This window comes from Macrotis lagotis, chromosome 2 (genome assembly GCF_037893015.1).
Source record: "Macrotis lagotis isolate mMagLag1 chromosome 2, bilby.v1.9.chrom.fasta, whole genome shotgun sequence".
Taxonomy (NCBI): domain Eukaryota; kingdom Metazoa; phylum Chordata; class Mammalia; order Peramelemorphia; family Peramelidae; genus Macrotis; species Macrotis lagotis.
The window spans coordinates 189,990,702-190,015,055 of NC_133659.1; the positions used below are offsets into that span (position 1 = coordinate 189,990,702).

A 24,354-nucleotide genomic window follows, 5' to 3' on the forward strand; every position below is an offset into this window, starting at 1 on the left:
ACCTAGCTACTCTCACCTTACTATAATTTGATGTTATTGTTTGTATTATAATCATTCTCAGTGCTTACAATAAGAAACTTCTCTGTGAATAACATTTTCCAGAGCTTACATTAAGCCCAGAGCTTATCTACCTTCACAGAAAGAACTGATGGAGTCTGAATGAAGATCAGAGCTTACTTTTGTTAAACTTAGGAGTTGGGGGGAGGGAAAGGGGTTCCCCCACAACATGACTAATCTAGAAATGCTTTGCACAGAGCACATCCAGAGGTCAGTTTTATTACGTTACCCAATTTGCCCTTTACTTAACACTCTCAATTCATTTAGTTTGTCAACAGTTTTAATCACATGATAAAATTTTTCATTAGGAAATAAGAGCTACTGAAAATACTTTGCCAAATAAAAATGTGATTTTTTTAAATCTAATTTGTTGACAAGGACCTGTAAATTATTAGTAAATAATAATAATTCCAAAATAGTAGAAAGCAGAAATTTTTTTAAAGTAGATTTAAGAATTTTTCATAATAAGGTGGATACGGTCTGTTTTTCTTATGAAACAAAGGACCATTTGTTAGAGTCTACACCAGTTCATTTTATAGCGTCTTATTAACACAAAAGTTGGCAGGGGAAATTCTCAAAATAAAAAATATATTTGAAAAAATTATTGCATGGGTGAATAGGAGAAAAGTTTATGACAAAACAAGTAATAGAAGTTATCATACAAAACAAGTATTAAGATTAAAAGGGGAAAATGTTGACACAGATTTTTTTCTAATAAAGGTCACATTCTATGATAAAAAGAATTGATTCAGATTTATAAGAAAAAAAAATGAGCCATTCCTCAATTGATATGTGGCCTAAGACAGACAGTTCTCAAGGGAAGAAGCCCAGGCATTAGATAGCCACTCCAGATCTCTTCTAATTAGAGAAATGCAAATTAAGACAATTTTGAGATTCTACTTCACAACCATCATATCATAGGTGACCAAAAATGAAAATGATAAATTTTGGATGGAGTGTTAAAAAAAACAACAGGTATTTTAATAAATTCTTGGGGGAATCTGTATTTTATTTTTATTTTAGATTTTTTTTTTTTTTGCAAGGCAATGGGGTTAAGTGGCTTGCCCAAGGCCACACAGCTAGGTAATTATTAAGTGTCTGAGGCTGCATTTGAACTCAGGTACTCCTGACTCCAGGGCCGATGCTCTATCTACTGCACCACCCAGCCACCTCTTGGGGGAATCTATAAATGGATATAGCCATTTTGAAAAGCAATATAAAATGACAACAGTATAAAAACATTTTGAAAGTTTTAAGAACTATGACATTTACCTTATTTGATTCCAGAGGACTTATGTGAAAATATACATTCCATTAAAAAGCTGATAGATGTAGAATGCAGAGATAGATAGGTATATTGAATATAGCAGTTAGGGAAATTTGTTTTACATGTCTTTGCATTTTTTTTTAGATGAAATTTGTTTTTTTTTCTTTTTTTCCCTAATGGATTAGGGATGAGGTAAGGGGGAGGAGGGAAATTGAGTTTCTTTTATTTTCGTTTTTTAAATAGAGAAGGGGGAAATGAAATATTACATGCAGTTTCAGATTAGGTCACTTTATCATTAATTTTACTTAAATGTTTTTGTTACAAGAGACTAAGTATATAATGTAAAAATAAAGCATCAATAAATTGAGAATGATAAAAAAATAGCATATTTTCAATAATAGAAGAGCTAACTATTCAGATCAGTGTGACCTGAATTTTCATGAGGAGGGTTTCTTGGAGAAGTGACCCATTTAGTTTTAATTTCAACATACCCAACTGCATTAAACAGATCACCTATGATAGCATTCAACTGGCTGTTGTCAGGTAGACTTTTGTCTACTTCATTCCTAGTGTGTGTTTATTCTTACTGTTGCCTGAAAAAATCATGATGCTTTGTCATTGATGTGTTAGGAAAAGCCAGATTTTTATGGATTTCTCAACTATATATCAGCGTAGAAGCTGATTCTTAGCAAAATTAAAATTCAGAGATGTCTCTAGGTACAACAAAAGTTTTTATTAGTTTTTCATGAGAAGTGGGCATCTCTTCTTCACTGAACAAACAACTGAAGGGGGGACAGCAAGTACAAGTAGTGAGGGTATTATATTGGGTCCCTGATGTAGTAGCCTCCGCACACTTCTAACCATTATCCTCACTGGATGAGGATGTAAATGAAATGTGTTTACCCAAAGTACCTAATGTAGGAAGGAGGAGGTGAGGAAGAAAGGGTGGGGTGCCTCTTTAATATTTTCTATAAGAAATTGCACTTTTTAACCCATTCTACTAGAATGAATGATAAAGATTCTAACTAAATGGTTGTTACTATTTTGTAGACTTGGCAGTGACTTGTTCCTTCTTTAATAGTTGTATAAGTTTTTAGTTAGATAGTAATTCTACTACTTTTACCACTACCCTTCTACCACTATTTATATAGAAAATAGGGCAACACTTTCGTTTTGCTTTTTACAAAACTTTATTGTTTAAGAATCATTTGTCTTGACTTGAGGTTTTTGTTTTTTTCTAAAGTAACTAAGCTATAGTTGTCACTATGATAAATAATCATTGTTTACATTCAGCAAGACTGTAAGGTGAAAAATTAAATGTTTCACTGTTTTGGGGTAGGAATGGTAATTATTCTTTTAAAAAACTACGGAACTTCTATGTACTTTTTATTTGTGAAGTTCCAATAGTTACTTAGAAAGCTTAGTCTTTTTGTTTAAAGTGTTTTGTTATGTTTATCTACAATTAAGAGAAACTTATTTTATTTTGTAATAAAACATTTTTTTCTTTTTAGAATATTTTCTTTTCTGGATGTTGTTACATTGTGTCGCTGTGCTCAAGTCTCCAGGGTAAGAATAACTGACATAATTATAATGAAACCTAATTATAATACTTGTGTTGTGATAATCTTCTAACCATATATACATGTATGTTGCTGTAGATCGCTTGACCCCTGGTGAAACTAATGTGATGTAATGACCACTGATATTATAGAATTCTGTTGTGTGTTCTTTTTTATAAAAGGAAGTCGACAAGTGAAGGGAACAAACATTTATTAAGTATCTATTATGTGCCAGACACTGTGCTTAGGGACATTACAAAAATCTTATTTGATCTTCACAACAACCTGGAGAAGCAGAAACATTTATTATCCCCATTTTACAGTTAAGAAAACTTAGGCAGACAGAGGTTAAGTGACTTGTCCAGGATCAAGCAAGTAGTAAGTATCTGAAGACTGGATTTATCTTCCCTATTCCAGGCCCAGCACCATCCACTATACTATCTAGCTGCTCTCTAATCTTTTTAATTTCTTTTTACTCTTGGCTCTCTGTATGATTGAACTACATAAAAATGTTCAATGATAAAAGTATCAAAGATAGAAAATTTTAAAAGTGCTATTGGTTTAATTTTATGGAAAAATGCAATTTTTTTGTCAAAAATCCCTTTATATGTATGTCATAATATTAGGAACTCCAAGGACTTTTCATAATAAAAAGAAACACAATCCACAAATTGCACTTTTCTCCAGTAAGATATGGGACATTTTTTAAGGGTAATGCAAGAGTGGTTTATGGATTGATTTGGTATGTGTATATGTAACACACATTTCGAGTATGATTATTTTTGGGGGAGAAAAAATAAATTTAGTTTTTTTTTCAGTGCACAGATACAAGCATCCCTTTCAGCTAGAGTGCATACTGTTTAAGCAGATGGTTAATGAATGGGATCTTTAGTTATAGTTCTGCCATTTGATGTAGTTTTTCTTCCTAGATTAAGTGTTTTATTTCTATTTATTTATTACTTAGATTTCTTCACGATCTTTTAAAGATATATAAGCTTTAGTGGTCATACTGGACATATATGGTAGATATAAATAGAGTCTGTTTCTCCTTGATTATGCAAAAAGCTATTCAAATATCTGGCCACACTATTTTCTCAATGTATATTGAGAACAAAATCAAGAAATTTTTTTTTGTCAAGGTGTTAAATTAATGGTTAAAGTTAGCAGTTTTGGGGGCGGCTAGGTGGTGTAGTGGATAAAGCATTGGCCCTGGAGTCAGGAGTACCTGGGTTCAAATCTGATCTCAGACACTTAATAATTACCTAGCTGTGTGGCCTTGGGCAAGCCACTTAACCCCATTTGCCTTGCAAAAACCTAAAAAAAAAAGTTAGCAGTTTTTTTTTTTAATGAAATTCAACCATTCCCTCCTGTCTGGAGACAAGTATGGTGTAGAGGACAGTGCTGGCTTTAAAGAAGTAGACTTAGAAGTAGTCCTAGACTTCACTCCAAGCTTTGCTACTTATTCTTATGACTCTAAGTCATTTCCCTGATTTGTGCCTCACTTTACTCAGTTGTAAAATGAGGTTAATAATAATACCTACTTTCCAAAATTTTTGTGAGGATCAAATGAGATAATAATTGTAAGGCAAACAGCACAGTGCTTATACAGTAAATGATAGAGGCAGCTGGGTGACACAGGAGAGAGCTCCAGCCCTGGAGTCAAGAGGACCTCAGACACATGACGGTTAGTAAGTATGTGACTCTGGGCAAGTCACTTAACCTGATTGCCTTGCATCCAGGGCCATCTCCAGTTATCCTGATCACTGAACCCCAGATGACTGGAGGAAAAATTGAGGCTATTGACTTTAGTACAGCATCCCTCTCTCAAATCCAATTCCCTGATGTCATGGTCTTCAAGAATGAAGGACAACTATAATCATCATCATCAAATGCTATCTATCATCATCATTGTTATTATCTAGGAGTTCCCCTATGCCAATGAAATCCTTAACCTTATCCCTTTATATAGGTTCTTCATTATGGCCATATTATTAAATGAACCCTTCCTGTTATCCATAGACCTATAATACCAGGTTATTAAATTTTAGAAGATAGCTGATACCAACTGTATTATCACCCAACAGTCACAAAACCTGATCCCATTTTCAGGGATACCATCTTTTATGTTAATATGTGTCATATTCATTAACTTGCTGTTTGAAGTTGTAAAAGAACTTTAAACAATTCTATAATCTTACAAGATTATGTTAAGTGCAAGAAATGAATAGTATCCTCTTTTCAGATCAGAGGTGCATTTTACATTTTAAATAATATAAAGTCTAATAATATTAAAAGCTAAATTAAAAGTTTTGAGTACTAATTATTTATAGAAAATGGTGTCCTTTAGCTTCACTTGATAGTATGGAAAGCATTGGATGAACAGTAGGAGACTGATTTTAATCCTTTATCACTTAGTTGTCTATATGACCTTGGACAAGTCACTTTTCCATTGTGGACCACTAAGTTCTTATCTGTAAAGTTGTTGAACCAAGATAATTACTAAAGCCCTTCTTCCCTAAATCCTATGATCTTTATCTATTTTGTTTCCTTCTACTGTTTCTCTTTTTCCCAAATTATGTTTATCTGGCCCGGTGAATTCCTTTGCTTGACAGTACTCCTTGTATTCAACAGACCAAATATTCCAGTTAGAAAATAGCTTCTGGCTTCAGTTCTTATCCCCTAGCCTATTTTGCCCTGGCCATTGCTCTGACTCCCTACACTGAGCACTTTCTATAACAGTTAGAGTTTCCAAACTCATTTACCACTTTGTATAATTGTAAGTCTAATTGTAGGAAGGATTACAGTTTGTGTTCTTTATTAATTAAAAGTAAGACAGCTCTCTTTTTTTTTTTTGGATTGATCATGGTATTTGGTGAGTATTTTATACTTGTTTTAATGTATAATCTGAATTATCTTTGTTTTTTTATGGGAATTTTTTAAAAATTTAAATAGACTTTTCATAAAGACTGAATTAGGTCACATTGACTTTTTTTAAAATTCTGTATGAACTCTTCCTCTCTTCCCTTTCTCCATTCCCCCCTCCCCCCCATCTAGGCTTGGAATGTTTTAGCTCTAGATGGCAGCAACTGGCAGCGGATTGACCTGTTTGATTTCCAGAGGGATATTGAGGTATAATTATATGTGTTATGTGATCCCATTTCTATTGTTAAAGTGTAATTACCGTATAGACCAGATTAATACCATTAGTATAACCCTCCTGAGAGAGAGAGAGAGAGAGAGAGAGAGAGAGAGAGAGAGAGCGCATTAATTTGAGTGTATTTGAACTTAAGGGAAATTTTGAGATCCAAAAGCTCATTTTAAGTTTTAAGGTCAGGCAGAACTATTGGCATAGTGGATAGAGCACCATCCCTAGACTCAGGAGTACCTGAGTTCAAATACAGCCTGACACTTAATAATTACCTAGCTGTGTGGCCTTGGGCAAGCCACTTAACCCCATTTGCCTTGTAAAAAAAAAAGTAAAAAAAAGAATTATATATGTGTACTTTCTCATTTTAAAGAATAATTTTTATCTTTGTTAAAGAGTAAGCAGATCTGTGTCTTATTTAGGAAATAGTTTCTGTATATGTTGCACCTAAGACTTAATATTTTGAATCTTGAGAAACTGTTCAGGTAAAGTTTTGGTGAAGAGTGAGAAACTGATGTCAAGTTTATTGTAAAATTCTCCTTTTTGCTATTTCAGTCCTTGATGAAAATTGAAACCTGAAAGAAAGCTCATAATTATCATCCTCAACTTTCTGGAAGTTTCACTTATTGTTAAAAATACCTAGAGGGCAGCTAGGTGGTGCAGTGGATAGAGCACTGGCCCTGGAGTCAGGAGTACCTGAGTTCAAATCCCGGCCTCAGACACTTAATAATTACCTAACTGTGTGGCCTTGGGCAAGCCACTTAACCCCATTTGCCTTTCCAAAAAAACCTAAAAAAAAATACCTCTAGAAGAGCCAGCTCAGTCTTCTCTGACCATGGCCCAGCCAAGGCTGCTTGGCTGTTCTTTTCTTTCTCTCTCTCTCTCTCTCTCACCCTTCCTATGTCTTGTAACCTTTTAAATAAATTTTTGTTTTATTTCCCCCAAAAATGTCTTTGTCTAGAGAGTCATGGTCTGATGTCATGGTTCTTCAAGAATGAAGGACAAATATAATCATCATCATCAAATGATATATATACATTATCTATCATCATCATCATTATTATTATCTAGGAGTTCCCCTATGCCAATGAAATCCTTAACCTTGTCCCTTTATATAAGTTCCTTATGGCCATATTATTAAATGAACCCCTCCTATTATCTCTGTAGACAAAACCATGAATCTAGACTAAGCTTTTATGTTAATGATTTTAAAAAATTATCTCACTCCCAAATCCTTCCCTATCCCCATCTCATTATTCCATTTCTTAGTAGTCCAACAGAAATAGTTTCCCTCAAGCAACATTCCAGATTTGTAAAATGATATATGCTTATCAAATGAACAAATGAAAGTGAGTTTTGAGGAAACTTTGTGGCCATGATTTTGGCTTCATACTATGATGGAATAGAGATTGCTTTGAATTTAAATTGGTTCTACCACTTTCCCCAATGATCTTAAAGTGGCATCCTTTTTCTTTTTTCATAATTAACAAATATATATGTACACACACACATACTTTAGCATAAAAAGTGTGCACTCAATTTAGTAGGCTCCATTAACTGCCCTAAAAACAGCACTAGAATAGACATTTCTAATGTGGAAGAGCAAATAAAACCAGTTCTAGAAAGTTTGGGAACCCCCCCCATTTTATTTATTAAATATTTCTCAATTACATATTAAAAAATTAACATTTTAAAAAAATTTGAGTTTCAAATTTTTTTTCTCCCAACCTCCTCCTTGAGAAGATGAGCAATTTGATATCTATTTTAAATGTCAAGATAGTACTGGATGTTAAGGACCTTGGAAATGGAGTTGTGTGGAAAGTAACAAATTTATGAATGACTGTGAACATATTAGAAAGCAACATTTCCTCTTGTACAGAATATCTCGTTGATAATGTGAATATCAGCAGAATACAGAGTTTAGGAATGAATAAATAGTGTTTAATTAGGGAAGGCTTTGTAGATTAAAGTATGTTTGAGAATCGGTTCACAAATTGGTGAAATCTTTCTAAATGAGTTGAAAGAAAAATAAAATTAATTAAAGACTTTCATATTTTTTTTAGACCTTTTGAAACCATAACTAATTGCTTTCAAAAGGAGTGGTTTGTTTGTTTTTCTATTTTTACATAGGGCCGAGTAGTGGAGAATATTTCTAAAAGATGTGGTGGTTTTTTAAGAAAATTAAGTCTGCGTGGGTGTCTTGGAGTAGGAGACAATGCATTAAGGTAAAGTCATTCGTCAAATATCTATCTTGACTAAGCAGATTATATATACAACATAATACTGATTTAATTTCTCAATTTTTGAAGTATCCTAATTCAGATAAAATGTTCTAACCATGAAAATTATCCAGTGAGGAAACCTTATAATCTGGAAGAAAACAAGAACTAGAGCCAAGGAGACTAGGAAACTGCCCACTGAGGCTGACTTTTCTGGTGGTTGCATTCTGGACCTCTTTTTTTACTCAGGAATATAGGGATACCATAGAGATAAAAGTTTGAGAAATGATTAGTGAAAAAAGTTTTCGTAAATTTTTAAACCATTATGGTACCAGAAGACACACCTTTTTTTAAAAATTTCTAGAATTCTGTTATTTCATGTGAAAGCTTTTCTTTTCTATTCTCATAAAGGACCTTTGCACAAAACTGTAGGAATATTGAAGTGCTGAATCTAAATGGATGTACAAAGACCACAGATGCGTAAGTACCATAAAATTTAGAATCAGTAAAGTTCCTGATCCCTTCCTTTCTACCCTTTGCTGATGCAGATGCATCAAGAACTTAGTAAATCATTTCGCAGGTTAGAGGAAAATGATTCCTAATTCTGGCCAAGAAAAGACAATACTTTCCTCTTTGATTCTGGTGAGAATCAGTGTCAACTTCAGTTGACAATATTTAATTGGGCTGTTTGAAGCCATATTTAATTTTAAGAAACAGTGTTTTTATTTTGGTTTACATGAATCCTTAGTCTTATGAAGTTTGAAAATTTGAATTCTTCAAATGAATGGCATAATAGAACATCTGGCTGATAATTAATATATAATTCTACCCTGCAGTAGACCCAATTTGACCCTATCCCTTATCTGTGAATACCTTTTGTATTCACTGTGATTCACAATTTCTTTTAAGATAGAAATTCAAAACTGAAGTTGAAATATAAATAGAATGGAAATTATTTTGGAATTGGGTCCAAATCCAGTCTTAATGAGTGAAGTGAAACATTAAAAAAAATCCACAGCTAGTTGACCACTGTGAGAATATAAAAATACAAGAACTTCTTGGCTACCATTTGAAAGCCTAGATTTTCCTGTCTCTGCTCTCTTCCCTTTTCTGCATGGAATGACTGTGTCACTCCTTTGCTCAGAAACATTCAGTGATTCCTATTGTCTCCAGAATAAAATACTAGTATTTAAGTCATCACTTCCTAATTTTAAACTTTCTAGCCTCATTTCTTTTAAGTAATCTCCTTCTTGCACTCTTGTTTCAGATAATTATCTGTCTTAAATGTGCTATCTCACATTTTTGCATCCTCTCCCTTTACCAAATATACACTGTCCTCATTTCTACCCCTTAGTACCTCTGTTGTCATTTAAGGCTCGGCTTGGACACCACTCTTCCTCTGTACAGACTGTCTCTCTCTTTAGATTTTCATAAAACATTTTATCTAGTTCTCTTCCTTTGCCCACATCACTCCCTACCTTTTATTATACTTATCAATTTATGTGTTGGATCCCTTCTGATGGAATATAAACTCCTTAGAAGTGGGGACTAACATTTAAAAAATCTGTTGTATCCCTAGTTCCTAGCAGAGTGCCTTGTACTTTTGTATTTATAAGTTGATTGATGGGCTTCACCAGGAGAAGCTAAAAAGAGGCTATAAAGGATATACAATATTACTAGATATCAATCTTATAGTTTTTGGATGAATCTCCTTGAAACCTTTCAATGTAAGAGGCACGTGACTTAGTATAGTAAGTAGTTTCTGTCACTGGTCCATATGTAACTTTGAAAAAAAATTTTTTTAATTGTTACTCACATAAATCTTTAGAATTCGAGTTTTTTCAAAGGAGTGGTATAATAGAAAATCAGCCAATAATTAGAGTGTATAATTGTGTCCCTAAATGGTCCCAGTTTGACCCTAATCCATTTCCCTCCTGAATAGCCTATGCAAATCGTTCCTATTTCTCCTTGGCCTTTACTGTTTACCTCAATAATATCTCTTAGTCTATTAAAGGATTATATTGGGCAGAAATTTGAGAAGCAAGAAGGAATAATCTTCATATTTGGCTCTACTCTAGCAGATGCTATATATGTTCTTATTTTTCTAAATAACAAACAAATCTTTTAGAACAAGTGTAGGCAGACTACACTGGCATCTAACATTTGAACCAAACACCTCTTTCCTTGTCATGCATATCTTAAATTTCATTGAATGTCATCTGCCTAATTCTCATCTTTAAAAAATTCGTACAATTCCCAATGATAAGACTATTTGGGACATAGAAATGGAAGCTTCTACTCATGTGTGCATTATTAAATAAGGGTGAGCTATTCTATAATGTGAATATGTGTATCTGTGTCTGTTTTGATTCATTGATGTGTAAAAATACAGTTAATTTTTTTTTATCTTTTCAGCACATGTACCAGCCTTAGCAAGTTCTGTTCCAAACTCAGACATCTTGACTTGGCTTCCTGTACATCTATAACCAACATGTCTCTAAAAGCACTGAGGTAGGGAATAGATATATTATAGTATTAACCATATGTAGACTAATTCAAATTAGATTCTCATCCTATCACAATCTGAAGTCTCAGTGGTGCCCCAAGTAAGGTGACAAAACATGACTAGGATCTTTGATTGTACATGCCATTTTCTGACTTTTTTTTTTACAGAAAAATAGAAGTAAAATGAAGCAGTGATAGTTGGAACATTGTCTTAAGATATGATGCATGAAAGAGATGGGGAGCTATTGTTAATTCTCTTGGGTGCCTTACCATTTAAACAAGCCTTAGTGATATCTTAGACTTAATATCTTAAACTTAATAAGAACTAGGTTTTCAAAATCCAATCAGTTTTCATATGTGATATGTTTACAAAAATAGTCAAATCCAATCCACCCTAAGTTCAGGTCTTCATTATCTCTCACCTGAGCTGTATTAGTAGGTCCCTAACTGGTTTCCTCACAGATGATCTTTTCTTTCTAATTCATCTGCTCTGCAGCTGCCAAATGAATAGATTTCCTGATATTTAGATTGACCAGTTCACTGGTTTGTACAAGAAGCTTCACACCTTCTATCTGCATCCAGAATAAAATAAAATGCTTCTGTGTGGCATTTTAAAAGTCTTTAAAGTTTGATGTCTATTAATCTTCTCATGCTTATTACACATGGACTCCCCTTCATCTTTCTGTATTTCAACTCAAATTGTCCTTTGTCTGGTTCCTATGGGTAACATTTTGACTCTTGCCTCAGCCATTGCATGGCTTTCTCCTCACAGAACCCTCAGCTCAAGGACCTCCTCTTTTAAGAGACCCTTCCTTATTACTTTATTAGTTAATAACCCTCCCCTCAGTTACTTTAGCTTTATTTTGCACACATTCTATATTTATTTACTTATGAGCGTGTGGTAACTCCTCAGGAACATGTGAAACCCCTTCAGGACAGATATAGTCCCATTTAGGTATTTATATTCCCACTGCCTAGTGGGTTTTTTTTTTAAACTTAATTCCATTAGAGCAAAAGTTTCCAAGGTTGAGTCAAAGAAATGCCAGATATCCTCCATAATCCAAATATATATCAGATTAAATTTTTGGTTATAGTTAAAAAGTCTCAAGGATTGGACTTCTGATTTTGAGTCAAAAAGTAAGGGAAATGTGGAGAGAAGAAAAAAATGGAATAAGAATATGAGGTGTAATGAGACCCTGGATTTATAAAAATCCAGAAAAGATGGGGAAAGAGGATAACTTATGTAGGAACATTAAATAAAATAGGTCCAGAATTTAGGTTGTGAAAAAAATACCTAGGTTCAGTTATTGTTCAGTCATCTACAACTCCTTGTCATCCCATTTGTTGCTTTCTTTGGCAAAGATACTGGATTGGTTTGCCATCTGCTTCTCTAGATCATTTTACAGATGAGGAAATTAAAGAAAATGGTTTTAAGTGATTTGCCCAGGATCACACAGCTGGTAAAATGTCTGAGACTGGATTTGAATTTAGCAAGATACCTAGGTTATTTGAAGATTAAATGTAATTATAAGTTACATATTTATAAGCTATTTAGGTTAATACGTTTTGCATTCTTATATTAATTAAAATTTTGTTACTTGAAGTATTCATCAGGCAGTAAAGCCAGTGAAAAAATACTGTGTTTCATCTTATCAGTGTGATTACACCCTCTATTAATAAAAATCATATTTTTTTCTATGTAGAAATGAAGTTAATCCTCATTGTTAGTCCTATACTTGAAAAATACCATGGAAAAGAATTTTATTAGTTAAGTTTGCAATTGCCACAGTATTAACATGACTTCGGGTATACACCAACTTTAAAGGTCATTTCTTCTTTTGGTGTGGATCCTTGTATGGATTCCACTCTCTGGATAAGTGAATGTATATTTATGTGAGTAAGAAGAAATTAACCATTTCTAAATTCTATGAAATGGACTTTGGGCCTTAAGTCTTGGAGTAGTACTTAGTTGTGATGATTTTTTTCTGGTTTTGGATTCTCCCCCCACCCCTTTTAAGTGAGGGATGTCCACTGCTGGAACAGCTGAACATTTCATGGTGTGACCAGGTGACCAAGGATGGTATCCAGGCTCTAGTGAGAGGCTGTGGAGGACTCAAAGCCTTATTTCTTAAAGGCTGCACACAGGTAATACTTGAAAGAGTACTCTTAGAATATGAGATCAAGGCAATGAAGTTAGTTAATGCATCTTAAGGCTTCCCCTCCCCGCTATTTGCTTATCAAAGACATGTTCACTAAGAACTAACTTGCTTTATTTGGGGGGAAAAGAAGTTTAACATCTGACAAATGATAAACACTTAATTGTAGAATAGCTTTTTTTTTGAAAAGTCATCCCTGAGTGAGTACAGGACTTCATTCTTACCACATAAAAAAAAAATTGGTCACATTGTCACTGTTTTGTTTGAGATTGTTGAGTTATTTATAAGCAATCTTGCCGTTTCTAACCAAATGTTTAGCTGCTAGGAAATCATTCTTAAATGTACCAGATTCTTTGATTTCTGCGTATCATTTTAGAACCTATTCCCCCCCCCTTTATTACCCCATTGGTCTTACATGGCTAAAGATGAACATTTTGTTTAGATGAGGTGGAATTCATCTCTGTTTATTATAGTAGAAAAAAGTAATTTTGCATGCATGCTTGAGAATAAAAGATTTGTGATAATAATTCAGTTATGGTTGTAGGTTTTAGAGCAGAATTTGTCTCAGACCTCATTCAGTAAAAAATTTATATCTAAAGGATAGCTTTTACATTTCTTTTGCCAGGGTGGGTGGGTCCCTGATGTTCTAAGCAGTATGTCAGGGCTTTGATTACCTCAAAACAACAGCTTGAGCTTCTGGTTATTTATGGAGTCCTGAAAAATATTGATTGGAATACATTTTGTAATCAATTATATGCCATCTGTTCTTAGCACTGTAAGCATGACAGTGATCTTTCAATGGTAAGAAAAATTTTTTTAAAAATCCCACTATGGGTTCTTCTTCAGATTCTACTTCTAAAAGATTGGTTTTGGAGAGCTTTCTGGAAGGTGTGGAGATAGTTAAGTACATCAAATGTATTAGAAGCTTCATTCATAAGCAAAGTGATGCTCATTTCTTCTTTCCTTTTGGTGATATTAGTGCTGTGGAGATAGATTGGTCAAACTTTATATGAAATATTGATAATACAAAACAATATAAGCCAGTCTGAGAATGAAAAAAGGGCATTCTTTTTACATTTTTGATGCGGTTTATTGCTTAGGGATTGATGGGGGATTATTTTATCTCCTTTGAAATGTGAGTAACCAACGATTTCTTTTTAATTGTCTTTCTAGCTTGAGGATGAAGCTCTCAAATACATTGGCACACATTGTCCTGAACTGGTGACTTTAAATCTGCAGACCTGCTTAGTAAGTAGCCTTCTTTGTGGCTTTGTTTGCTTGAGTTTAGAGATGAGGTTTGTTTCTGAGATTTTTTCCTGAAGTGTGCCTTCTAGCTTTCAGTTCACTTTTAGTCATCTGAACTGATCTGAAGGCTAATGATGTGTAATGGAAAAAGCACTGGTCTGAGAGTGTGAGACCTAGCCCAGCACCTTATTAGTTGTGAGTTGGCCAAATCACTTTACCTTTCTGAGCTTCACTTTTTCCATATGACACAGAGGGATAGATACTATTTATACCACACAGAGTTGTGAGAAAAGCCCTTTGTCATCTTGAAAATTTTATGTAAATATGATCTATAATGTCACTGTTTTGTATTTTTGAATTTTTTGAAGTTTTTTCATAATGTTCTCTATTGTAATTCAACTTTTGTGTAAATCATATATACAGTTGAACCTGACTAAAAACCCTTTCCAATTACTCAAAAAATTTGCTGGAAAATCTGTCAGGGGCCCAGAATGTTAATGGGATATATATTTTGACTGGATGTAGAATGGAATGGCCCTGGGGAGACTAAAAACTTTGACCTCAAAAGAACAAATTGTTGAGAACTTGTTGGATGCTACATCTCCAACCTGTTCTCCTTCTCTATGTGTTACTTTGAACTGTAACCCATTCTGTTTATTTACATATCAGTCTTAAACTAGAGGACAGAATAAGTAGCTCAAACTCCTGATTTTTATATTATTACTATTGAGATGAAAAACTATAGCGGTGGTTACTGGTCTTAATTTTACTTAGGATTGGCAAGTAACTGACAAATTAAAAATAATATTTTTATGTATAAACTTTGAAGTGTGTTGGGATGGCATATACTGCCCAAAGTTTCCCTTGCAGTCAAATTTCTTCTCCCTTTGCCCTTTATCCCATGGCTAATCAGGTGATAAATGCTGCACTTTGCTGTCTTTGAAATGTTTTATGTTTTTGCTTTTGTAAATCTCTTCTCATTTTTCTCATTTACCTTCTTCCTTCTTCTGCTGAAGAATTCTAATGCCAGTGCCAACATTCCTTTCCTTCAGCCAGGAGTGTGAATGCTCTTGGAAAGTTGCCAATATAATTCTAGATTCAGTTGAAATTAGGGTCATTGCTGTTCTCCTTTCATAAGTAATGTGATTAAAAATTTTTTTCATTCTGGCTTCTCTCTCCCTGAGTTTATTATAGATGTCTTTCTTGGGCACTCTTAAATAATATGAATGAATTTTCTTTCTGAAGAAGAAAGGATTTTTGTTTAGCATCAAGAAATTGATTATCATTGATGGACTTAAAATCCCCCCCCCCCCACCAAAAATACCATTCTTTTCCTTCTGTCAAAATATACCTTATTAGCAGACAATTGGCAAGTAGCCTGGGTAAGGCAGTAAATAATTATTTGTTGAATTCAGTTGGTAGAGATTGTTATAGCCTTGTTCTTGTACTTCTTGTAATACAGGCATATGTTCTGTTCAGTTCTTAATATAGAATTCATAACTAAAAATATGGAGAAATGTCTCATCCAAATCTATACTTGTGATGAATTTTCAGAATGTTGACCAATCTCTTTATTTTAACATGGAAGAAACTTTACTATATTGCTGACTCATGGTTTTTCTTCTGTAATTTGAAAAGACAATTTGAGTAAATTTCAATATTAAAGAAAATGATTGACACTTTTATTCTCCTATATAGTCTTCTCATCCAGAAAATTGTACATCCTTGTAATTAGTTTTCTCTTTTTAAGTTACATTAATACCTCTTGTTTTTACATAAGTTTTTTCCTGCTAGGATACTGCTTTCCTTCACTTGAACCTTCCTAAGTGTCCCATGAGGAGAGCAAACAAAAATTAAGCCAGACTAACCAACCTGATATTCTTTGAAAATTCAGTAGACACCATACTCTTTTATAAGTTCTTAGAAGTCTGTTACTGCTTTTCAAAGTCATAAAGCAGAAATTCCCTTTGGTCTGCTAAATATTCATTGGTTCATTCATCATATTTTGCTCCTTTACTAACCATCTAAATTTAATAATAAAGCTTTGGGTTTTTAACATTCACCTAATTTTGTCATTTTTCTCCCCCATAACGTTCTTTTTGTGAAGTAACCAGAACCAGAGATTCCTTTTACAAAAGAAGATAAATTGAGGCAAAATGGTTAAGTTAGCTTACCTGGAGTCACACTGTTGATTAGAGTTGGAATGAGAACACCAATCTCCTGGACTCCTAAATTATGACTTTCTTCCATCCTATTCCCTCACTGTACATTAAAATTTTACAATATTTAGCAACAGTTTCCCTCTGAGCTGTTCCACAGTTTTCCATGCAACTCAAAGTAAATGGAACTGAAAAGTTTGACAGTTTGTTTAATTGTTTTAAGCCCATTGGCCTGTTTTCCATTATATTTGATCTAAATTATTTTAGAACCTGTATATATGGGTTAAGGCTTATTTTTGTGGTTTTTCTCCCCATTGACTAATATCTAGAATTTTATTTTTTCATCTTAGCAAATCACAGATGATGGTCTCATTACAATATGCAGAGGTTGCCACAAACTGCAGTCTCTCTGTGCCTCTGGCTGCTCCAATATCACAGATGCAATCCTGAATGCCCTGGGTCAAAACTGTCCTCGGCTTAGGTAAGTATCCCAACTTTTGCCAAATAACAGAAACCATATTCAAAGCAAAAATATTCAAAGCAGCCCAATTTGTGACAGCAAAGAATTGGAAATTGAGTGTCCATCAATTGGGGAATGGCTTAATAATATTTATTTATTTTGGCATCCCAAAGTTCTAAAATAAAAGTTTTGGCAGCGTTCCTTTTCCATAACTAATCACCTATTTTTTTTTTACCATATTTGACTTTGTAACCTATTAGAAGAAGGAAATTATCTTCATATCTTCTTCTGCTTACCTTTGCTAATAAAACTCATCTTGTTTCTTTCTCCAAGAAAGATATCAAGTCACAAAATTAATTTTCTGATGGCTTAATAAAGTCGTGCAGTGAAATATCATTGAGTTCTTATTTTCCTTCCCTTCAACCTACCTCCCTACAATGTACCTAGCAGTATATGATAATAGGGGGCTGCTAGGTGGCTCAGTGGATAGAGCACCAACCCTGGAGTCAAGAGGACCTGAGTTCAAATGTGAACTCAGACACATAATTACCTAGCTAATGTTACCTTGGGCAAGTCACTTAATCCCATTGCCTTAAATAATTTTTTTTAAAGTAGATGTAATAGAAATACAAATAAAGCCAGATGCCCAGCTACAAATCAGATATGATTATGCTGAGATTTCTGTTTTTTATTCATTTTCTCAAGTTGCTAGATGGTACCTTCTTTTCCTCTTAGATTAAAAACTACTTTAACTACACTTAAGCAATTTTTAAGAAGAGTTCAAAAATGTTAGATTGGAAACAGTTCATTGGTTTTATGTTGAGTCTTATTTGATAGATACAGGGGAGAAAAAACACTCATTAGAATACCACAATTCTACTAACCATAAAGCTTTGAAAAAATGGCATCATCATGAATTTTTTTTTTTCAAAAATAAAGTGACCCAAGAGATCTTTTGCAGTGACCTAACCCTCCCCAAATATCTTGCTTGGAATTATTAGGAAGAAAAAGCTTGGAAATTGTTTAATTTATTATTCCTGTATCACCAGGAAGGTCAAGTCAGTGCTTGGTATTAATAGCTTAATAAGTGCTTGTTGACTGATAGACTTTTCTGAAACTAGAGCAATTGAATGAGATGTTGTTGAACCTCACTGTGACATTATCATATATTGTCTTAATTTAAATGTAATTAAACTTTAGGTACTATTAGTGTCTGTGACATATCATTATTTTAAAATTTCATATAACCTGATATTTAATTGGCATAATGGAGTCTAATATACAGATGGTTGTGGAAAATTTTGTTTAAATAGATCTTGTTTTCCTCCTTCATGTTGATGTTATAATATTAGAGACTCTTATTTTCATTTCTGATTCATGTTCTTTGGTAATAACATTTTCCTTATGTGGGAAATCTGGGACACTAATACATTGTTGGTAGAGCTGTGAACTAGAGAGCAGTTTGGAATTATGCCCAAAGGGCAGTAAAAATGAGCATACCCAGCAGTACCACTACTGGATCTATACCCTAAAGAGATCATGAAAAAGGGTAAAAACATCACTTGTACAAAAATATTCAAAGCAGCCCAATTTGTGACAGCAAAGAATTGGAAATTGAGTGAATGTCCATCAATTGGGGAATGGCTTAATAAACTGTGGTATATGTACATTATGGAACACTATTGTTCTATTGGAAACCAGGAGGGATGGGAAATCAGGGAAGCCTGGAAATATTTGCATGAACTGATGCTGAGCAAGTTGAGCAGAACCATAACATTGTTACACCCTAACAGCAACATGGGGGTGATGATCAACCTTAAATGGGCTTGCTCATTTCATCATTGCAACAACCAGGGACAGTCTTAGGGTTATCTGTGACAGAGAATGCCATCTGTATCCAAAGAAAAAGAACTGTAGATTTTAAACAAAGACCAAAGACTTACCTTCAATGTGTAAAAAAAGTTGTCTTGTGTTCTATATAATTTTGCTATCTGTAATATTTTTTCCTCAAGGATATGATTTTTCTCTCAACACATTCAATTTTGATCAATGTATAGCATGGAAACAATGTAAAGATTATCAGATTGCCTTTTGTGGGGGGAAATTGTAAAATTCAAAAACCTTACCAAAAAATGATAGGTAGAAACTACTACTGTATGTAATTGGAAAAAAAATTAAAAGAAAGAAAAAATATCTTTTCCCTTGATCTTTAAGTCTTAGCTTATTTAAACAAAATAATAAACAAATAAATAAATAAATAGGCTACAGTAGTAGCCATCACAAGCAAGCCTGTCTGTAATATTGGGATCCCCAGCCTTTGCCTGAAGAAAAGCTACTTATTAACTGTTATATAATTCTGAGGAATGGGTGTAGTTGATCACTAACTTTCTTGAGAGAGGGAGTAGGGGTACAGACAATAAGGTCAGTTAGCAATTTAGCTGCTGAGAGGATCTGAGTTTGAGGAAATTTTTCAAAATTGTGGCTTGGGAATGGAAAGTGACTCTGTAATTCAAATAAGTAGATTTTTTTGGATATCTTTTAGTGAAGAAGCAATCTGGTATAATAGAATCAGTGGATGAATATAGGTTCAAATCCCAACTGTTTTCCAAGAGAAGGCTGTTCTGAGGGGGTGACTACTGTGCCATCAAGAAGACATTCATTATATTATAAGTATTCTTTCTCTGTTCTTTCACTGTGTGATCAGGAAGGTAGAATGTTTGTTACAGGACCCTTTTATGATGATCCCATAAAAATAGATGACACTATTTAGATAGAGAAATGCTTGGTTATGAATAGCATAAATTACAGCTTTGAGTAGTCAAATGCCTAAATTTTTCCATCTTTCCTGTTTTGTTTTTTCCTTTTTTGGACAGAATATTAGAAGTGGCAAGGTGTTCTCAGCTAACGGATGTAGGCTTCACTACTCTGGCTAGGGTGAGTATTGTCATGATCTCTGTTGTAAGATTTGTTTTGTATATTAATTTTAGAGGCAAGGGAAGAATTCGCATTTCTGTCAAAGCTAAGGTACAGTTACACTTCACTTGACTCATTACTCCACAATTTAAGAAGTTTAACTGCATTTACTAGACAAACAGCTCATTATGGAGTGGAAATGAAACTAGGTTCATGAGCTTTTCCAGGGGAAGAGTGCCAGCCCTTACAGAAGCCACCTGTTGCCTAAAGATTCAATCTGTGACTCCCTGGGATTGCCAGACCAAGAACATCAGCTCAATCCCACACAAGGTAGAAGGCTCCAAAGGAGAAGATCAGGGTAGGGGGGGGATGCAGGGTGGAGGACCTCTTCCCTTAAAAGAAGCCATGCCTTCAAGTCTAGAAGACCAACAAAGTGTCCTATGAGCAGGACCCACAGAATCCGTGTTCTCCAGAAGCTTTCCCAAAGCTGAGGATTGAGGGGCAATTTCTGGAGTGCCAGGGAGGAAAAAAGACCGAGAGGGATGACTTTGAAGATAGCCAAAGAAAGTCAAGGGACCCTAAACTCTCTCAATCCAGGGGCCCTAAAAATCCCATCACAGTGACCCAAAGAGCAACAACTATGCAGGTTTCAGAGTAATTTTTTCTTCCCAGTGTAAACCCCCTTCAGAAAAGATAAAACACATCCTCCACTGTCTCAGCCTCCAGAAAAAAACCTAAGAGGCAAAACTCATCTCACACTTTGCCTTGGGCTGGAGTGACAACCAACCAAACCAATCCTACCCTTAAACTAAAGGCTCCACAAACAAGAAACACAAAAACCCAAGAAAACATGGAATTCAAGGAGCTCTACTACCCCTTCACAAGAAAGAATCTTCTGGCCAGCTCTGAGGGCCCTCCAATATGTCAGGTTCACCATCCTGTTTGCCACAAGGACCATTGACACTTCTGGAACTTGGAACTGTACCAGTGTTCCAGTCACTATTCAGATATGTCCATTCTGCAGGAAAATGACCCTGGTTACCTCTTGCCCTCTGAGGAAAACTTTTGCTTTCTCAGGAAAAAAAGTCCAGTTCCAAAAGAGAAAGCAAGTTCATTCTCATAAATGCATTGCCTCTAATAAGGAAAGTATTCATTTCCATTGTAGAGGTACTACATTCCTTCCCAAACACATTCTATTCCTCTAAAAAAAAAAGATTCAGTCTATGTTCAGAAATATTGATCACTAGTTCACTAGTAGATTTGTTAGAAGGGAGGAGTTCTTTTCAGGCATGATAATTTATGAAGATCTGCTTACTGTAGCAATTGGGGAAAAAAAGCTTTCAGCATGTTAATCCCTATATGTGAATATTTATTATTTTAAAGTCATATATTTTTTTTTTTTTAGTTTTTGCAAGGCAATAGGGTTAAGTGGCTTGCCCAAGGCCACACAGCTAGGTAATTATTAAGTGTCTGAGGCTTGATTTGAACTCGGGTACTCCTGACTCCAGGGCCGGTGCTTTATCCACTGCGCCACCTAGCCACCCCTAAAATCATATTTTTAATAAATGTTTTCAGTACCCACTGAAACTCTTTATTCTGAAGATGATTTATACCTGTTAGAAAATCAGATTTATCTAAATGAAGTTCTGAGAGTTTTAATGGTGGTGCCTTATATTGTAAGGATAATGAAAAGATTCTCGTAAGATAGGATAGTCTGTTGTAATCTATCCATGGTCTCTTAATCTGTGCAATTCATTCTGTCCCACTGAAAACAAAACTAGGGGTGGGGTAGTTGTCCTAGATCATAGAGTCCTTGTTGGGGTGCCTGCTACATCCATGAAGTGATAAGGGAGCTAGCTGGGTGTGACTGTACTGGTGAGGGAGATAGGGGAGGTATGGTGTGTTTAACCTTTGCAGCTTTTGATGTGGGTGCTGGGTGTGATAGATTATAATTATTCTAGGGAACTGTTGCAGAAGGGGAGATGCTGGAAGCTTAATGCAGTTACCTGCAGCCAACTATGGAAGGGATGGAATAGGGGAGCATTGTTTGCTGTTTATGGGTATGGGACATGATTATTGGAGAGAAACCCCATGATTGGCTCTTGGGAAGAGGATGAGATTGGATCCAGCTTTGAACCCTAACCCTAACCCCTTTAGGTGTTCCACAACCCCTCTTTGGAGATCACTGTACTAAAATAGAGAGGTGTGCAATCTTCATAGGTGGAGGAAGTACCCACACCAATGAAATCTCAGATTCTTGAAGTAAGAGAAATGGAAACCTAATTTGGTTGTCTCAGTTTTTGTAAGTTGAGTGCTAAAATAAATATTAGACTTTAAAATAGGAAGACTTTTTAGATCTCCTGTACTTTGTCGCCGTGGAATGCTTTATAAGCATGGTAATTCTTTAAAACTAGAATACCTTTGACTAGAGTAATGGCATGTGGGAAGGGATATGACTGAGGATACAGCAAATCTAAAAACTATTATAAAAGCATTACAAATATAAGATATTTATGCTTATTTCCAGGGAAATGATTTTTTAAAAAATAATTTCATGCTTGAAAGAATTTCCTTACCAGCAAAATTTTAAAGATTCAACTATTTTATCCCATCCATCCTGTAATTTTACCAGATTGCCCCCTTTATCATCTCTACTGTTTCACTAATTTTTAATATCTTCCTGTCTCCTCTTTCCCTATTGCTCATGTTTCTTCCATCCTTAAAAACAAATCTTTGTTTGATCTCACCATCCCTGCTAGCCGTCTCCTAATATCTTTCCTGCCTTTCATGGCTAAACTCTTTGAGAATGCCTTATGAAGTCAGTGTTTTCCTCTTACTCCCCTCTTCAAGTTTGGCTTCTGATCTCATCTCTCCAAAGTTACCAGTGATTTCCTAATTACTAAATTAAATGACCTTTTCTCTATCCTCATCTTTCTCTACCAGCCTTTGGCACTGTCTCTCACTCTATCTTCCTGAATTGTCTCTCCTTCGATGTTTTGTAGCACTGTTCTCTCCTATTCTCCTATCTTTGTTGAATCTTCCTTCACTAATGCCTCCAAATTGTGAGGGTGTCATTCCCCCCACCCCCAGGACTCTGTCCTGGATCCTCTCCTCTTGTCCCTCCAACCCACTTTTATTTTTTACAATACAACAACCCAGTAGTTTTCACAACCACTTGAAAAAATGTTTTGATCATCTGGTTGGCTTGTTTTTTGTGGAAGAGGCAATGGGAGTTAAATAACTTGCCCAGGGTCACACAGCTTAGAGTGTCTGAGGTCAGATTTGAACTCAAGTCCTCCTGACTCCAGGACCATGCTCTGGCCACTGTGCCACGTAATTGAACTCTCTTCTCCTTTTATACTTTCTAGCTTGGTGATCTCATCCGCTTCCTTCAATTTCCATATCTATTATGGAATCATAGAGTATATCTGTCTATCCCTGACTTCCGTTTTTTGTTTTCAAGGCAGTGGGGTTAAGTGGCTTGCCCAAGGCCACATGGCTAGGTATTATTAAGTGTCTGAGGTCGGATTTGAATCCAGGTACTCCTGACTCCAAGGCTGGTGCTCTATTCACTGTGCCACCTAGCCACCCCTATCCCTGACTTCTGACCTCTGCATCACTATCTGCCTATTGGATATCTCAAACTGGATGTCCAGTAGACATCTCAAACTCAATGTACAAAACTGAGCTCCTTGTCTTTCCCTTAAAGTATTTCTCTCTACTATACTTAGTTGTTGAGGTGGTATCAAAGGTACCACCATCCTTCCTAGATACCCAGAATCACAATTTCGTTCTTATCCTTGACTGATGCTCACTTATATATCCAGTTTATCAAGTCTTGTAATTTCTTTCTGACTTCAGAATAGCTCTCATTTGTCCCTTTCTCTCCAACCAGCTGCTCCTGTGTACAGGCCCTAATTATCTATCTGTAATCATTTGCATGATTACAATGGCCTTCTCAGTTGGCTTCTTTGTTTTAAGTCTCTCTCTCAGCAGTCCATCTTTGCTCAGTTACCAAAGCAGTCTTCTTAAATACAGGTCTGATTAGGTTACTATTCAATTTAGTAAACTTTAGTGGCTCCCTTTTTGCCTCCAGGATCAAATTCAAAATTCTGACTTTTAAACCTCTTCATACCTCTTCCTTCAGTTACTCTAAATAATCCAGTGACATTGGTCTTCTTGGTATTTCTCATACTCAACATTCCATCTCCCAGCTCTGTCTTTTCTCTGGTTGCCTTCTATGCCTAGAATTTTCTGCCTCTTGACCCAAATTCAAGCCTTTGCAGAAGACCTTTCCCAGTTCACCCCACAACCCCCATTGCTAGTGACTTCACTCTGAGAATTTCCTTCCATCATCTCTTTAAATCTAGTATGTATATAATTGTCTACATGTTGACTTCTCCATTAAACTATGAGTTCCATGATAATAGGGACTATATTTTTAACCTTTTTTTTTTGGTATCTCCAGGACTTAGCATCTTGTTTGGTACATAGTAGGCACTTGCTTGTTGACTGACTAGCTGACCCAGAACTGGTAAACTATTCAGTGCTGAGACATTTGAGGAATCCTGTTACATCAGTGTCTTCCAAAATAAAAATCAAAAGAATTGAGCTATCAGGATGATATTAGAATGACATTTTCTTGGGTTCTATTAAGTTTTTTAAAATC

General features: G+C 35.0%; 1 protein-coding gene across 2 annotated transcripts in view; it reads left to right on the forward strand.

Annotated features, from left to right (window-relative positions):
* FBXL20 (F-box and leucine rich repeat protein 20) overlaps positions 1–24,354 on the forward strand; it is a 140,564-nt gene that overhangs the window by 102,330 nt on the left and 13,880 nt on the right. For both annotated transcript variants that reach the window (XR_012475891.1, XM_074224055.1), the window contains exons 3-11: positions 2,836–2,890; positions 5,938–6,012; positions 8,159–8,253; positions 8,659–8,727; positions 10,663–10,758; positions 12,771–12,897; positions 14,082–14,156; positions 16,663–16,793; positions 19,646–19,706. Coding sequence is in view for 1 of the 2 variants with exons in the window: in XM_074224055.1 (XP_074080156.1) it covers positions 2,836–2,890; positions 5,938–6,012; positions 8,159–8,253; positions 8,659–8,727; positions 10,663–10,758; positions 12,771–12,897; positions 14,082–14,156; positions 16,663–16,793; positions 19,646–19,706 (784 nt within the window). In the remaining variant the exon portion in view is untranslated. The remainder of the gene's footprint in view (positions 1–2,835; positions 2,891–5,937; positions 6,013–8,158; positions 8,254–8,658; positions 8,728–10,662; positions 10,759–12,770; positions 12,898–14,081; positions 14,157–16,662; positions 16,794–19,645; positions 19,707–24,354) is intronic.